The sequence below is a fragment of the Neofelis nebulosa genome, chromosome 4 (assembly GCF_028018385.1).
Source record: "Neofelis nebulosa isolate mNeoNeb1 chromosome 4, mNeoNeb1.pri, whole genome shotgun sequence".
NCBI lineage: Eukaryota > Metazoa > Chordata > Mammalia > Carnivora > Felidae > Neofelis > Neofelis nebulosa.
The window spans coordinates 92,236,056-92,252,877 of NC_080785.1; the positions used below are offsets into that span (position 1 = coordinate 92,236,056).

Below are 16,822 nucleotides of genomic sequence, written 5' to 3' on the forward strand. Positions count from 1 at the left end.
AATATGTGATCCCATTAGCAGTGCTGACCACATGGGCCCCATATTTAAAAGGGCCCCGAGTTTGGTCTAATGTTCTGTTGTTGCCCTCCTGAAATTCTTAATTTTGGAAAACAGGTCTGTGTTTTCATTTTGCATTGAGTCCTGCTTATTATGTAGCAGTCCTGCTTGTGGGATTGGTCATCTATGAAAACAAGGTTACAGAGCCAAGCTTTAGAAGTAGATGTCCTCATGCTTTTGGAAGAGTTGCAGCCAACAGGATTAAAGTGTGTAGGCCACAAGAGCAGGACCATCTGTATGGTGTCTGTGGAAGCCTCAAGCTGTCCCAGACTGATGCCACTAAACATTCATTTTATTAGACACACTCTCTGCCTCTAGTTCTTTCTCATCGAGCAGCCTTTTAATTGTGATTTGGCTTCTTCCATGGTCTTCCTGCAGGGAGAGAGCTGGTCATGCTGACTCCATACTTGATTCAGGGGTGAGTTACTAAATTGGTGTTCTGGCGATACGCATCAGTGAGGTGTTTTAATGGGAGCTTGCCCCTGAGAGACAGGCCCCCGCTTCTGTTCAGTTTCTGAGACAGAAGGTTGAAGTCCATGCATTAGGCTGGTGAGTTCACCAGAGTCAAGTGCAGAGAAGAATATTAGTTAAGAACAAGGGCTCTGGGGTCAGCCAGACAATGAATGCTGTGATCAGGTATTGGTCCTGTTGAACTAAAATATGTGATCTGGGCCAAGATACATAAACTCTTAGTGCCCTAGCCTTTCATCTGTCAATTGGTGATAGAAAACCTACCTTAGGGTTGTTGTGAGATTGAATGAGAAAATATACACTAAGTCAGGGTTTCTCACCCACAGCATGTTGACAGCTTGAGCCAGGTGATTGTGGGTTGTGGGGAAGGGGAGCTGCCCCATGCGTTGTGGCTTGTTTATTGGTATCTTTGGCGTCCCTCAGTAGCCTGCAGCTTCCCCCTAAGCACCCCCCAGTTGTGACAATCAGAGTATCTCCAGACATTGCCAGATGTCCTCTGGGGACAGAACTGGTCCTGGTTACAAATCATTCACTCACTGCCCAAGGTGTATATAGAGTAATGCCTGGAGAAAAGAAAGCACATGTTAGGTTTTATAATAATAAGGGCGGTTGGGGTGCCTGGGTGGCTCAGTCGGTTAAGCATCAGACTTAGGCTCAGGTTATGATCTCACAGTTAGTGGATTCGAGCCCTACATCGGGCTCCGTGCTGACAGCTCGGAGCCTGGAGCCTGCTTCGGATTCTGTGTCTCCCTCTCTGTCAATCCTTCCCCTACTGTCTCTCTCTCTCTCTCAAAAATAAATAAATATTGGGAAAAAAATTTTTTAATAATAAGGGCAGTAGTAGTACTAATGATGATAGACTCCTGAGGCCTCTGGAAAGACATTTGTCAGCTGCTCACTGAACCTCTGTTCTTTAAATTTCTCCCGTCTACAGCAGAATAAAGGTCCACATGAATTAAAGGGCAAATGTAAAAAGATCTACTTTTAAAAAAGTGCAAGAGGGGCACCTGGGTGGCTCAGTCGGTTAAGCGTCCGACTTCGGCTCAGGTCATGATCTCACGGTTCGTGAGTTCAAGCCCCGCGTCGGGCTCTGTGCTGACAGCTCAGAGCCTGGAGCCTGTTTCGGATTCTGTGTCTCCCTCTCTCTCTCTGACTCTCCCCCGTTCATGCTCTCTATCTCAAAAATAAATAAACGTTAAAAAAAATTAAAAAAAAAATAAAAAAGTGCAAGAGAGATAAATCTTTAGATTTGTAAATAAAGAAGGAGTTTCTAGGCTCAAAACCAGTGGTATTTTGGGGATGTTTAATGTTGAGTTTAAATCGTATAGAGGAATTTTCTTCCTTGATCTCATTACATTAAAAATAAATAAATATGCCTAGCCTGTGAAAACTTTGTAATTGTAGTTAAAAAGCACACTGGATAAAATGACTGTGAGAAATAGGTCAGTGGTGTTAAGAAACTGGTGTAAATCAAAAAGAAAACCAAATGCGTACAGAAATTCCTCATATATAAAGACAAAGGTAGAAATATAGTCAGCTTATAAACATTTGAACATAGTTTAAAATGCAAAATAATATTTGTTTATTTACTTATAAATTTTTATTTATTTATTTTGAGAGAGGAGGAAGGGGCCGAGGGAAAGGAGAGAGAGAATCCCAAGCAGGCTCCATGCTGTCGGTGCAGAGCCCAACACGGTGCTGTATCTCACAAACTGAGATCATGACCTGAGCCAAAATCCAGAGTCAGATACTTAACTGACTGAGCCACACAGGTGCCCCTAAAATTCAAAATAATTTTTAAAATTTTAAATAATTTTTTCATCTAAATTGGCAGGATTTTAAGCAGTAACGTCCAATTCTGTTGTATAGTTTAGAGAAGTCTTACACTTCTTTGTGGGACAGCAGATGGGTACAGTCCCTCTGGAAGGAAGCTTGGTAATAAGTATGCCTTAAAAAATTGTCATACCTGTTAGCCCCCAAAAATTACATTTGGGAATAATTCCCATAGCATAATCTGAAATGTAGACAAATATTTATGCATGAAGATGTTTATTGCAAGCTTCTTTTATTTTTTTTTAATTTTTTTTAACGTTTATTTAATTTTGAGGCAGAGAGAGAGCATGAATGGGGGAGGGTCAGAGAGAGAGAGAGACACAGAATGTGAAACAGGCTCCAGGCTCTGAGAGGTCAGCACAGAGCCCGACGCGGGGCTCGAACTCATGGACCGCGAGATCATGATCTGAGCCGAAGTCACCCACCCAACCGACTGAGCCACCCAGGCGCCCTGCAAGCTTCTTTTAATAGAAGCCAGCTAAGTGTCTAGCATTATGGGAGTGGTTAATGTTAGTTTATGATAATTAGCAGTCTTTAAAACAATTTTTGCAAAATGTTCCTAATGGCATATGTAATTCTTACAGTGTTAAATGAAAAAAGCAAGCTATTAACTGAATATACAGTATGAACTCAACTCAGAATAAAAACTAGAGAGGAATATGAGTACGTTAATCATATTTGCCCTTGGAAGACTGGGTTATGAGTAATTTAGGGTAGATACTCGTAACTGTACAATTAAGTTGATCATCTCATAGCAGACTTAGACTTTTTTTGGTGTCTCTTTGAGGAATTTTTAAATCTTGTGCATTTCTAGAGCTTGGAAATGAAGGTGGAACAGGTGAAGCTATGTTTCTTTGAGTAACAGAAAGTAGAAAGCAATTGTCATTGTCTTAAAGTACTGTTTTATCAGTTCGTGGGTTTGAGCTCCACGTCGGGCTCTGTGCTGACAGTGCTGAGCCTGGAGCCTGCTTCAGAGTCTGTGTCTCCCTCTCTGCCCCTCCCCTGCTCACGCTCTGTCTCTCTCTCAAAAAAAAATAAATAAATAAACATTAAAAAATTTAAAAAAAAATTAAAAAAAATAAAGTACTGTTTTATATTTTAATCAATTTTTTATAAATTGAAATAAGAAATTGGTTTTGGGGTGTAGACTGCTTGCCCTGGCTGAAATGAATTAATGCTGTTTTATACCATGGTTCTCTTTTTGTTCATTTATTTTTTTAAGGTATATTTATTGTAGTATGTTTCTTGATAAAAACGTCAAATGTCCATTTTTATTTTTATAGTATGTGCCGAAGCTTATAATCCTGATGAAGAAGAAGATGATGCAGAGTCCAGGGTATGTAATTAATAAGTTAATTTTAAATTATACTCCTGTATTGGATCAGGAATATAATAATAAAAGATGTTAACAGGCATATAGATCAACAGAAGGCATAATGCAAGTATTTTGACTGTTTCTTTTTCCTAGTTTTCTCTTGGATGCTTTACTTCTACTTCAAGTTCTATAGAATTACTTTTTTCCAAAAAGAGTCTTTTTGTTTGGGTAAAAGGAAAGATGAGCATAAACACCAGTTGTGGTTTCATTTCTTTTTGCAAAAATACGGCCTGGTGATGGAAAATGTTTTTTAGCTATCTTTCTCATAGTCTTAATGCTATTTTTTCTGATAGTATTTCTAGTAAAGAAAAATACAGGGGAAAGCCTTTTTGTTCCTACTAGTTTATAACAACAGAAGCTTATCTGAAACAAACAAAATCACAGTAAAATTACATCTAATGTGTCAGTTTAAAAGTTCTTACTTTTAAAAATCTATTATGAGTCTTAACAGATTGCTCAGAAACTGATTTCTTGAAGGCTGTAATGTTATTTGTAAGAATTTGTCCAGTTTTGTTTGAAGCAGTTTTTAAGCTATGTCCCTTCACTCCCTTCACCTTTTATTTATTTAGTAAAAAGTAAGCTAAATATAAGGAGATTGCTCTGCCTGGAAAATGGAAAGTAATGATTTTCTTTCCTTCCTTCCTTCCTTCCTTCCTTCCTTCCTTCCTTCCTTCCTTCCTTCCTTCCTTCCTTCCTGTCTTTGTTTCATACTTACTTGGCAAAAGCTCCATTTGTTGTTTGGCCTCAAGAAATAAAAATTTATTTCTGTAGCTCTGACAATACTTAAATAAGATTGAGTTTTAATATGGAAAAGCAAATAGTATATCCCTAAGTCATTACATCATTAAGCTCCCTGAAATATATGTAAAATCCAGGGGTAGAAAGATCAAGGAGCCTCTGTTACACAGAAGGTCTTGAAGAAAATCCCATCTCATTCTTGTACCTGTGGGGATTCCCAGCACCAGCATGGGGGGAGCTCACGGTTTGCTACCAGAACTCAAATTAATTTGATAATGTCTATAAATTCTGGCCTGAAATTGTGTTTTCTTAGGATTAAGGTATCATTACTAATGTGTGGCATATTGTTAGCACTTCATGTAGGTGGAAAAACCAGGCCTTCCCCGTCGTGTACTTGATTTATGTATCTAGCAGAAACGATAATGGGTGACTTTGAAGAGGACACACATCTTTACGCTTGTTCATAGCTACCATTTGATCTGTGATAGGTAAAGTGGTTGGCTGGGTCACACTCCACTTAATTCCTAACAGTCTTATTTGGGAGGGGTGGTACCAGTTAAGATTCATTTGGCTACATTAAAAAACCCAATCACATTGAGATAAAAATTAAAAAAATATATATATTGGGGAAATTTATTGGATATATTCTTGGAAATCTCATAGAATTCCAGAAAGAATTAAAAAACCCAAAAAACCGAAGCTGTAGCTGGTAGACAGGAGCCAGGCCACCTCTGGGGTCTCTCCATAGCAGTGATTCAGGACTTAAGACTACTGTTCTGGAAAGGGACTTGGCTACCAATTGCTTTTATGCTGTGTCTCTCAGTTTAAAGACCCAGTTTCCCTAGGAGAGTTTCTCACGGACCCAGCTAGGGGGCCAGGGACAAGAGGTGCAGACTTAGCTACTGGCCACCACTTTTTTTTTTTTTTTTAATTTTTTTTTTTCAACGTTTTTTATTTATTTTTGGGACAGAGAGAGACAGACAGAGCATGAACGGGGGAGGGGCAGAGAGAGGGAGACACAGAATCGGAAACAGGCTCCAGGCTCCGAGCCATCAGCCCAGAGCCCGACGTGGGGCTCGAACTCACGGACCGCGAGATAGTGACCTGGCTGAAGTCGGACGCTTAACTGACTGCACCACCCAGGCGCCCCTGGCCACCACTTTTAAGTGAAGGCAGTTCCTAGAGAAGGAGGAATCTCGATGGGTGGGGGTTTACCGCTAGAGTTATCCCCTGTAACACCCTTGATATTACTTTTAACAGTGTATTGGTAATTAACTTGTTATAATTATAAGGCGCTTCAGATTCTCTCCATTAGGAGAGAATGACTGTTCTTTAAACGTGTTACTAAAAACTGCACTGTTTTTCCAGTCTTAGATACTACAAGGCAAACTGCACCATAGTACTTGGAAATGATTATGACAGATTTCAAAATTAATTGGCTCTAAGCAGGTATTGGAAAATGTAAAGAAAATATATAGTATATTTTGATAAGGTACCATTTCATTTGAACGTTTTGTATTATTTCACAGACTATGCAGCAGATGCTTAAATCTCAGATTAGTATAAATGAGTATTTATTCTGATATGAATTCAAAGAAAATTTAAACACTTAAGATTGATGTTGCAAAATCACAAATTAGATTTTACCTTTAATGAATGAAAACACAGGGGTGCCTGGCTGGCTGAGTAGGTAGAGCGTGTGGCTCTTGATCTTGGTTGTGAGTTTGAGCCCCACATTGGGTATAGAGATTACTTTAAAAAAATGAAAATATCGGGGTGCCTGGGTGGCTCAGTTGGTTAAGCTTCCGACTTCGGCTCAGGTCATGATCTCAGAGTTCATGGGTTTGAGCCCCGCGTCGGGCTCTGTGCTGACACCTCAGAGCCTGGAGCCTGCCTCAGATTCTGTGTCTCCCTCTGTCTCTCTTCTCTTCCCCTCCCCTGCTTGCACTCTGTCTGTCTCTCTCTCTCTGTCTCTCTCTCTCAAAATAAATAAACATTAAAAAAATTTTTTTAAATACTTAAAAAAATGAAAATATACAAGTTTTATGTACATCTAACATGTAGCCCTTCTGGTAGAGAAGAGCTGGTAAGTTTAAGAGTAGATCATTTCTAGCAGAGCATGCAACTCTTGATTTTGGGGTCACAAGTTCAAACTCCACATTGGGTACAGAGATTACTTAAATAAAAATTTTTTTTTTTTTTTTTTTAATTTTTTTTTTTTCAACATTTTTTATTTATTTTTGGGACAGAGAGAGACAGGGCATGAACGGGGGAGGGGCAGAGAGAGAGGAAGACACAGAATCGGAAACAGGCTCCAGGCTCCGAGCCATCGGCCCAGAGCCTGACGCGGGGCTCGAACTCACGGACCGCGAGATCGTGACCTGGCTGAAGTCGGACGCTTAACCGACTGCGCCACCCAGGCGCCCCAATAAAAATTTTTAAAAAACAGTGGAACATTTCTTTGTTCTGTTACTCCACAGAATTTGGAGGGTGGGGGGGTGCCTTCTGTATATCTGGTGGGGTGCTAGGATGTTCCTTGCTGAGCACCATGGACAAATCCCTGCCATCTTGGGGCTTAGAGTCTCCTAGCAGAATTAGACAACAAGCCAGTAAATTAATGAACAGTTGCAAAGTGTGAGCACTAAAAGGATAGTGAAGCAGGGTCTAGTAATGAAAACAAAACCAACTCCACTTGACAAGGACCCTAATTAAATGGAGTGGTTGCAGAAGGCCTCTTTGATGTGAGACTGGGGAGAGTCTTGCTCAAAAGCCCTGAAGCCCCTTTTGGGTTGATCTCAGAGTCTCAGCAGGGAGCAGGTGATAGTTCCCAGCCAAGGCAGGTGTGGCCACAGTGGTTCAGGTGAGGCTGGGGGAGGAGGGAGGGAGAGTTAATACCCAGTAAATGTGATGGAATCCATCTAGGTGTTCAGATTTAAATTTTTTAAACGTTACCTTCAGCTCTGTGTGGAGAATGGACTGGACAAATAGAAAAATATCTTGTACAGATATCTCTTGCTTTACCAAAATAGATTTGTAGTGTTTTGTTTAAAGAAAACATCTACGTAATTTTTTTTTATGAATTGTTTTTCTGATTATTTAGTTGAAAGACACCCAAGATTTAGATAAGTTGACAAACGTTTTCTGTAAACCTTTTTTTTCTGAAAAATATACTGTTTTCACATAATAAATATTTTAGGCTTTGGAGGCCATACAGTTTCTGTCAAAGCTACTTGCTCTGCTCTTGTAGCTTGAAAACAGCCATAGACACTACATAAATGGATGAATGTGTCTGTGTTCCATTAAAACTTTATCTTTGGGGGTGCCTGCCTGGCTCAGTTAGTAGAGCACGTGACTCTCAATCTTGGGGTCATGAGTTTGAGCCCCATGTTAGGTGTAGAGCTTATTTAAAGAAAAAACCAAAAAACCGTATTTATGAACACTTGAATTTTTTTTTTTAATTTTTTTAACGTTTATTTATTTTTGAGACAGAGAGAGAGCATGAACAGGGGAGGGTCAGAGAGAGGGAGACACAGAATCTGAAACAGGCTCCAGGCTCTGAGCTGTCAGCACAGAGCCCGACGCGGGGCTCGAACTCACAGACCGTGAGATCATGACCTGAGCCGAAGTCGGCCGCCCAACCGACTGAGCCACCCAGGTGCCCCTGAACACTTGAATTTGAATTGTATCTAATTTTGATGTATCAGGAAGTATGAATTCTTCTGATTTTTATTTATCCCAATCATTCTTAGCTTAGGGGCCATGCAAAACGAATTTGGCCTTCAGGCCATAGTTTGCTGACCCTGGTTTAGAGAATAAATTTTGTAGCCAGCCTCCCTAGGATGAATCATAGCTCTGCAGCTCTGAACTTTCTGACATTGAAGAAATTACTTGGGACAAGTTCATTTTAATATAGGAGATCATACAGTAGTTTTCTTCTTCTGTCGGCTTATTTTACCTAGCATGAATTGCTACCTGCTTCATGGGGTCAGTTACTAGGATAAAATGAGTTATTATTTTTAAAGCCCTGAAACCAGTGCCTGGCACATAATAAATGCTATATAATTATTTGGTTTTTTGTTTTATAATTATTTGTTTAAAAAATAAGATTTTTATCTGGAAATCAGAAATAAATTTTAATTAAAAAATAAAGTGGCTGCTAGTAAGAAGAAGTCACAGTTGGGTGTATTGCTGAAGCCTTAGTTTTCCATATGCAGATCTTACATGTAGGATCACACCAAACCCAAAAGAAACACAGAGTCTTTAGAAGCAGGAGAGCATCTTTTGAGCAGTTGGTTACAGGGTGGAGGCACCCAGAGTCTCAAAGATTCACCAGATTTCTGACTGCTTTCCAGAGCATAGAGCAGGATTTTAATTCAGGATCTGTTGTAAAAGATAAAAAAGACTCTGGGTACAGAGGAGTGATGGTGGGGAGAGGGGACAGAGGGAGAAAGGAAAGCAGTAGACAGTAGCTGTGGTGGCAGGATTAAGAACCAAGATTTAAAAGTGTTAGTTCTTGGGGCATCTGGGTGGCTCAATCTGGTAGGCGTCTGACTTTGGCTTAGGTCACGATCTTGTAGTTCATGGGTTCAAGCCCCACATAGGGCTCTGTGCTGACAGCTCAGAGCCTGGAGCCTGCTTCAGATTCTGTGTCTCCCTCTGTCTCTGCCCCTCCCCTGCTCTCTCTCTCTCTCTCTCTCTCTCAATATAAATAAACATTAAAAAAATTAGAAGTGTTAATTCATAAGAATGGAGGTAGTAGGAGAGAGAGAAAAGGAAACTGCTGTTGTGTGAGGGGTTCCGTACAGAGTGAATGGTTGGGGCAAAAGACTTAAATTCATTACAAGAGTAAATCAAGTGCAAGGTGGTGCTAAGAAAGATTAAAGAAGACAATTTGGGTAATACAGTCACACCTCAGCACTTCATGAAGGAGGTGGTCTCCGTTCCCAAGGGTCCAGGGAACTTCAAGATGGGGTGGAAGGCAGGAAGCTTTTGTAGGACAAGGAATAAGGAACAAGGAAACAAGTATAGAGCCCGGGGTGGCATGGCTTTGGGGGTTGGCTACTGGCCATGCTATGTTTCTGGTGCAGCAGAGTATTTACGGGAACACGAAAGCTATTTAAATTGTGGTTTGCTGACGTTGCTCCCTGGGCAGGAATCCCTCCATCTTGGGCCTAGAAAGTTATTTCAGCAAGGGTGCCATGGTGTCCCTGACTTTTTCTCTCTGAGGACAGAGCTTCTCAGCAGGCAGACATTTTATGATTGTTTCAGTGTTGAAGATCTAGTTGGATTTTGTGAAGTGAGAGGTGACTGTTTTATTGTGTTAGCCTTCCTTATTTGAAGTAGGAAGATAGGAATTTTGGTTGGCATGAATTTTTTTAATGCCCAGATTTAAAAAATTTCTTGTGTTGTAAGCAGTGAGTTAGTTGGCACCAGGGTCTGCTTTTTCTGTGTCCATATGTCATCTTAGAATCTAGTTTGAGGTGAAGTTTGCTTATATCTTACCCATATGGGAAAAAATGCAATGACTTCCTCTCCCACTGGCTAATACTCTTTTGAGGAGTATATAAATGCTACACAGACAGGCATACCTTGGAGATACTGTGAGTTCAGTTTCAGACTACCGAAATAAAGCCTGTATTACAGCAAAGCCACTCAAATGAACTTTTTGGTTTCCCAGCACAGAAAGAAGTTATGTTTACACTCTGTTGCAGTCTGTTAAATGTACAGTAGCATTATGTCTAAAACAACAACATCTATGTCTTATTTAATTATATACTTTCTTGCAAAAAAATGCTAACCATCATCTGAGCTTTCAGCACATCCTAATAACTGATCTCAGATCACCGCAACAAATACAGTAATAATGAAAAGGTTTGAAGTATTCCAAGAATTACCAAAATGTAACCCAAAGAGACAAAGTGAGCAAATGCTGTTGGAAAAATGGTGCCAACAGACTTGCTCAACACAGGGTCACCACACACCTTCAATTTGTAAACACACCTGTGAAGCACAATAAGGTGAAAATAAAACGAGGAAGGCCTGAATAACTGTAAATATCCTTTATTCCTCTTGGGCCTATGATTTTCATCAATTTTTAGCCACCTGAGATTGGCCTGAAGCACTGATTCTGATTTCCCATTGTGAGTTTTGGTATATTCATGGGCACAGAACTCACCCCTGCCTGGTTGTGGCTGTGCTGATGGCAGGGCCAGTGGCAGAAGGGCTGGGACACCTGCTCATCAGCTGCCATAGCCACTCTTGGAGCATTAGAATAGGAAAAGGTGGTGTGTCGGGGTCCAGGATGATGCCATGCCTGCTGTGTTTAGGACTGTCTCTTGCCTCTCTACTCATTTTATAGTTACAAACTACCAGTGTTCACAAAAGAGTGGGCCTTTTGGTTCAAGTTGGTTGAGGCTTCTGCTAGTCAAAAGGGACTCTGGAGAGTTGACAGGCCACACTTCCAGAGGGCATTCTGTTGGTCTTCCCCCTTCTGGAATGACAGTTTAGGAAGAATATACCTCACTGGTTTTCTTTGAGCTCATTCTAAACTGAGCACACCAGGACTGTTGGATTCATTTTTCCTCAAATCCACACTCCCTAGGCATGGTGGCATGCATTGACTTGGTCCCTTGGGAAAATCACTCTTTGGTCCGGGTAGTTAGGTACATTGTGCATAAAAATGTATCTAACATCTAATGCAATATACTTGTAAGAATTAATTAGCTTCTAGAGGCAATCAAGTTTCAAAGGGAAGATCAACATCCTGAAAGACTATTGCACTCAGTGGTAGAGTGTGAAACAGTATTGAAGGCTATTGAGAGAATATTAAAACAGAATGAAGGCAGCCTGCAGATCTTCAATGTAGCTGTTTTGACCTGCTGCCATTTTGTGTGTTCCTACTGGCTGGGAGCTTTGGAGTCTTTAGTGATGAGCCAATCACAGACTTTTACCAAATGAATATGCTAATCTGGGGGAAACACTCTTGAAAACCATTCCAGTGCTGAATTGATGAATGTGCACCACTTCCCAGATATCAGCTCTGTTACTTTCCCTTTCTTAGTGAGCTGCTAGCTGAGGTCTGGCCACCTAAAGTGAACCTCAACACTGACCATTCTTCCCTCAAACATCCTGCTAGGAAATTTCACCCCTTACGAGTAAGATGAGTAGACTAATTGTTTGTTAATTTGGTATCCTTTTAGATTATACATCCCAAAACTGATGATCAAAGGAATCGATTGCAAGAGGCTTGCAAAGACATTCTGCTATTTAAGAACCTGGATCCGGTAAGACAAATCTCACTAACCAGAAATGGGTTTTTTTTTTCCCAGTGTCAGAGTGAAGAACTGGGTTGGGTCTTAGATTTTACCCTCTTTACAAGCTAACATCACCCAGGATGATGTAAAGGCCCCACCGTGGATGCCTGCGTGTACAGTGGGGTTGTGTTCTAGGAGAGCAACCCCAGGCTTCGGAGGTGCTCTGTTGTCACAGCTAGGAGTTCACAGGCCTGCCTGCACCTTGTCTGGGGAAGACATTATCTCATCCCTCGAGGTTACTTGTTACAAACATTCCCCTGAGAAATGGCCCAGATGAAGAGAAGGTAGGACCTTGCATTCTTTGTACAGCCAGTAGGAACGTGCAGGATGGTGCAGGGCCCGTGGTGGATTGCCTCTCTTACCAGCTAGTAATAGTAATTACATTTTAATGTGTAACTTGTCTGTTATACGTATTTTAAAGGTAACATTTTACTTGGCCTCAAAGGAGGGGGATTTCTTTCTTTCTTTCTTTCTTTCTTTCTTTCTTTCTTTCTTTTCTTTTCTTTTTTTTTTTTTTTTTTTGGTAAGGATTTCGAAATCTCTGGTCTTTGGTTCTGGGTGATTTTCTAGAATACCTTCTTTCAGTGTTTTGCCCTGAATTCTGACTTAATTGTTCTTTTCCTTCATCACAGATTATGTCTCCACTGCTCTGTGGTCCTTTGGGTTGCCATGATCCTGCTGCCATGATCCAAATGTGGAAAATGAGTCAACTCTTGTAGCTTACCTCAACTTTTCTTTGTTGGTCAAACGCAGCATTTTATAGTTTTCAGATTGATGTCCTGGAGAAGAAAGCATTAAACTAACACCTACTCTTTTAAAGATAAGGTCTTCTGAAGGCCATTTTTATAAAGAGGAAGGGACTGCATTATACCAAATCTTCTATACTGGGTCATATGACACCTGCAACATTTTTAAAAAATCCTTTGTTTTGCGGTACCTGGGTGGCTAGGTCGCTTACATGTCTGCCTTCGGCTCAAGTCATGATCTCACGGTTCGTGGGTTCGAGCCCCACATCGGGCTCTCTGCTGTCAGCACGGAGCCCACTTCAGATCCTCTGTCTCCCTCTTTCTCTGCCACTCCTCCACTTGCACTTGCTGTCTCTCTCTCTCTCTCTCTCTCTCTCTCTCTCTCCCTCTCTCTCTCTCTCTCTCTCTCTCTCAAAAATAAATAAACATTTAAAAAAAAGATTCTTTTTTTCTAGTACCACATATGTGTCTTCACATCCTCCAGGAACACAGATTATACTTTGTGACTTTGGAGATGTTGTTTTAGGACCACACATTACAAGTTCTTGTCCAATTTGACTCAGGTCCTCTAGAATTCTGAGTTTGCAAAACTGTGAGCTCTAAATGGGGGTGTTGGTTGTTTAATAATGAAAAATTAAGAAATGAAATTAAGATAGAAAAATATAGGAATTCAGTTTAGAAATGGAAACATTTTCTTGTAGTATTAAATTACAGATAGAATAAGTGACTAACGGGAATTTGTGAAATTTTGATGGGCTTCCAAATAATCACATATTTCATTTATCTAGAATGATAATGATTCTGTGAAATAAAAGATACTTAAACTATGTAATTTCTTTATTTTTTTTAATGTTTAATTTTGAGAGAGAGAGTGCAAGCGGGGGAGAGGCAGAGAGAGGGAGACACAGAATCTGAAACAGGCTTCAGGCTCTGAGCTGTCAGCACATCGCCTGACGTGGGGCTTGAACCCACAAACCATGAGATAGGTCATGACCTGAGCTGAAGTCGGATGCTCAACCGACTGAGCCACCCAGTCACTCCTAAACTATGTGATTTCTATTGATCGTCCACCAGTGCGAGTCCAAATAATTACCAGTGGAAAGATACAACTTTGTGTGTGTATGGGGGTGGGCATTGGAATTAAACTAATTTAGTATTTAACTCTTGCCCTTCAGGTACATGTGGAAGACAGCTGTAAAATTAATCCTCAGTTTTTCCCTTCAGCTAAACAGATTATTTTTCAACTAGAACTTTACATGGGAGGATTTCAGAGCTCACCGAAAACAGTGCTTCTCACGCTCTGCTGCGCCTGTAAATCATCAGAGGATCTGGTGAAAAATGCAGGGTCTCGTTCAGTAGGTCTGTCATGGAGCCTGAGAGACTGCATTTCTCACTAGCTCCCAGGTGAGGCTGATGCTCCTGGCCCACAGCTATGCTTCCAGGAGCAGGGACTAGGGCCAGATGTAAAAATGCTCTAGTTCAGGTTTTTGGCACTCCCGCCTGTTATTTTGTTTGCATACTTTCCTATTGAATTGAACCCACATTTTAATGCATCAGCAATGACTAGACATTGCTATTCAGGTGCCTGTACACGAAGTGATAAACAGATGGGAGTGAAATAGCTGTTAGGCATGTTTTCCAGGAATGCTTCCTATTCTGTTCTGTCCTCTAAATTGATTTTTCTTGCCATTTCAGCTTTAACTCTTTTAAAGCCCTGTAAAAAGTGCATTTAAAATAATTAAATTTGGGGTACCTGGGTGGCTCAGTAGGTTAAGCGTCTGACTTCAGCTCAGGTCATGATCCCATGGTTTGTGGGTTCGAGCCCTGTGTCGGGCTCTGTTCTGACAGCTCAGAGCCTAGAGCCCACTTCAGATTCTGTGTCTCCCTCTCTCTCTGCTCCTCCCCCGCCCATGCTCTGTCTCTCTTTCTCTCCCAATAATAAATAAATAAACATTAAAAAAAATTTTAAATACGGGCACCTGGGTGGCTCGGTCGGTTGAGCATCCAACTTTGGCCTAGGTCATGATCTCGCAATTCGTGAGTTCGATCCCCGTGTCGGGCTTGGTGCTGACAGCTCGGAGCCTGAAGCCTGCTTCCATATTCTGTGTCTCGCTTTCTCTCTGTCCCTCCCCTGCTCATGCTCTGTCTCTCAAAAATAAATAAATGTTTAAAAAAAATCTAAAAAAATTTTTTTAATAAATAGAATAATTAAATTGCATTTAAAATAATTTTTTAAAAGCTATTACTAGTAGATTCTGGCAAGGAGCATCTTTATTTAATTAAAGTGATTATTTTTATAAACAGTAATTTTTTTGTAGCCTTCTTTTGCTTCTTTGATGAAAGTCTTCAATATGTATATATTTTTCAAAGGCCAGTTCATAGGGGAGGGAAAAAAAACAAGAAAAAGCCGCTTCACAAAATTAGCAAATTCATGAATTACCATTATTGAATATTTTATAGGGAAGAAGCAAATGTATTTACATAGTTGCTTCCAAAAGATTTTTTTTTAATTTGAGCCTGAACTGTCTTGATTTATTTCCCTACTATCTCAGATCTTTCTGGGAATGATGCAAAATATAGATGAGTAAAAATGTATGTTTCTCAACAGATTACCACCTGGAATTAAAAAAACCTCCCCAAACATGACAGTTTGAAGATTTTAGGTTAAGCTTGTGGTCTTGAACAGTGTTCTGGTTTCTCATGATACACATTTTTTTTACAGTAACCCAAATGCATTTACATTGAAGGACATATTTGGCTCCTATAACCTGCTTATAAAACAGCGCCCTTCAGTTTGTTGCCGTGCCCACATACTGTGCTCCAAAACCTGTATAAAGTGTTGGATGCCACAGAAATGCCTGGTTCTTGTCCTCTTGGAACTTACGATTTGATGGGGGATCCAAATACCCACACCAAGCAATTTGGTAAAACATGGGAAATGCTGTAATGTAGTCAGGACACTGTGAGAGGGTGAGGGTCTCTCAGCCCCCTGAGGTTTCAGGAAGCTGGGGAGGCCACCTGAGCGGAGCCTCAGAAAATGAGTAGAGTAGGAACTTGGCAGGGGAAGAAAAGGGAGTGTTCTCACTGGAGCCTGGAGCAGAGGGCACCCAGTGGAGGGAGCATAGGGTGTGTGTGTGTGTGTGTGTGTGTGTGTGCGCGCGCGCGCACACGTGGTGTGTCATAAAGGACTGTTCTTGACCTCCACCCTGCAGCGTTGGCTGCCTGTTGAAGGCAGTGGGAAGTCACACTTGAAATACTTTAAGCAGCAAAAGTAGTAATCGAATGTGTGTGACGTCACTGTGGTGGCAGGGTAGCGGGTAGAAAAGTGGGAAAAGGGACTTAGGGAAGAGGGGTGGTTTCATAAAATATTCAGGATTAGCAGAAGCTGGCACTTTTTAGGGACTGGATGATTTGTGACCTGATGCACAGGGTCTAGGACGTCTTCTTCCCAGTGTCTCCGCTGGAATGACCGTGAGCTGGTACCTTTTTCTGAAATGGGAAAATTTGGAGGAGAAAAGGGGGGGCAGTAATTACTCACTTATAAGAAGAATGATCTAGGCTTTGTATCTAGCATCTCATCTCAATTCCCTGAAGTCATTGTGTAGCTTGGAAATCTTGCACCTCCTTGGCCTCTGAACGTTTTTTTCCTGGGAGTGCTGTGTATGCATACATTGAGCACAGCATTTGTAATTATGAATCTCTTTGAAGATATCCTTTTCATGAATATTTCAGTGCTCGACTCAGTAGGCCATTTTTCTTCTGCAATATTTCTAATTTGAGACAAACTGAAATAATTTTCCTAGGCTCTCTGATAGGTTCTTTCATTAATGGAGAGTAAATTGTTATTTTTGAAGTGAGTCAGAGACCTTTCACCAAGCACAGTCATGGGTCTGTGTTCCAAAGAATAAGCTGTGGATTTCCTACTGTGGTTGTCAGTCACTGGGAAAACCTCTGCATATTAAATATTTCCTAAGTTCTTTTCACTCTGTGCATAATGATGGGGAAAGTGCATTTTGATTGATTAGAACAGACACCTGTCACATTGAGAAGTTTTAGAAGAAATGATTGTTCTGTATTTTACCAGGAATTACTTTTCTATCGGTATGTGAATTCCTAAGCTTTATAATGTTCTAACATGCAGCTCATTCCAAGGTGAGCAAAAAAAAAAATGTATTTCATCTTTCTCTCCCATTTGACATTTAGAGAAAGAGCTAATCAATAAGGCTGATATTCCCTCTCCATCGGGCCTAAAAGACTTGGAATATAAATAGTAAGCAAAACAAAATATT

General features: G+C 40.7%; 1 protein-coding gene across 2 annotated transcripts in view; it reads left to right on the forward strand.

The window, feature by feature from the left end:
* PRKAR2B (protein kinase cAMP-dependent type II regulatory subunit beta) overlaps nt 1–16,822 on the forward strand; it is a 104,747-nt gene that overhangs the window by 63,513 nt on the left and 24,412 nt on the right. For both annotated transcript variants that reach the window (XM_058728775.1, XM_058728774.1), the window contains exons 3-4: nt 3,645–3,697; nt 11,674–11,757. In XM_058728775.1, coding sequence (XP_058584758.1) covers nt 3,645–3,697; nt 11,674–11,757 — 137 coding nt within the window. The remainder of the gene's footprint in view (nt 1–3,644; nt 3,698–11,673; nt 11,758–16,822) is intronic.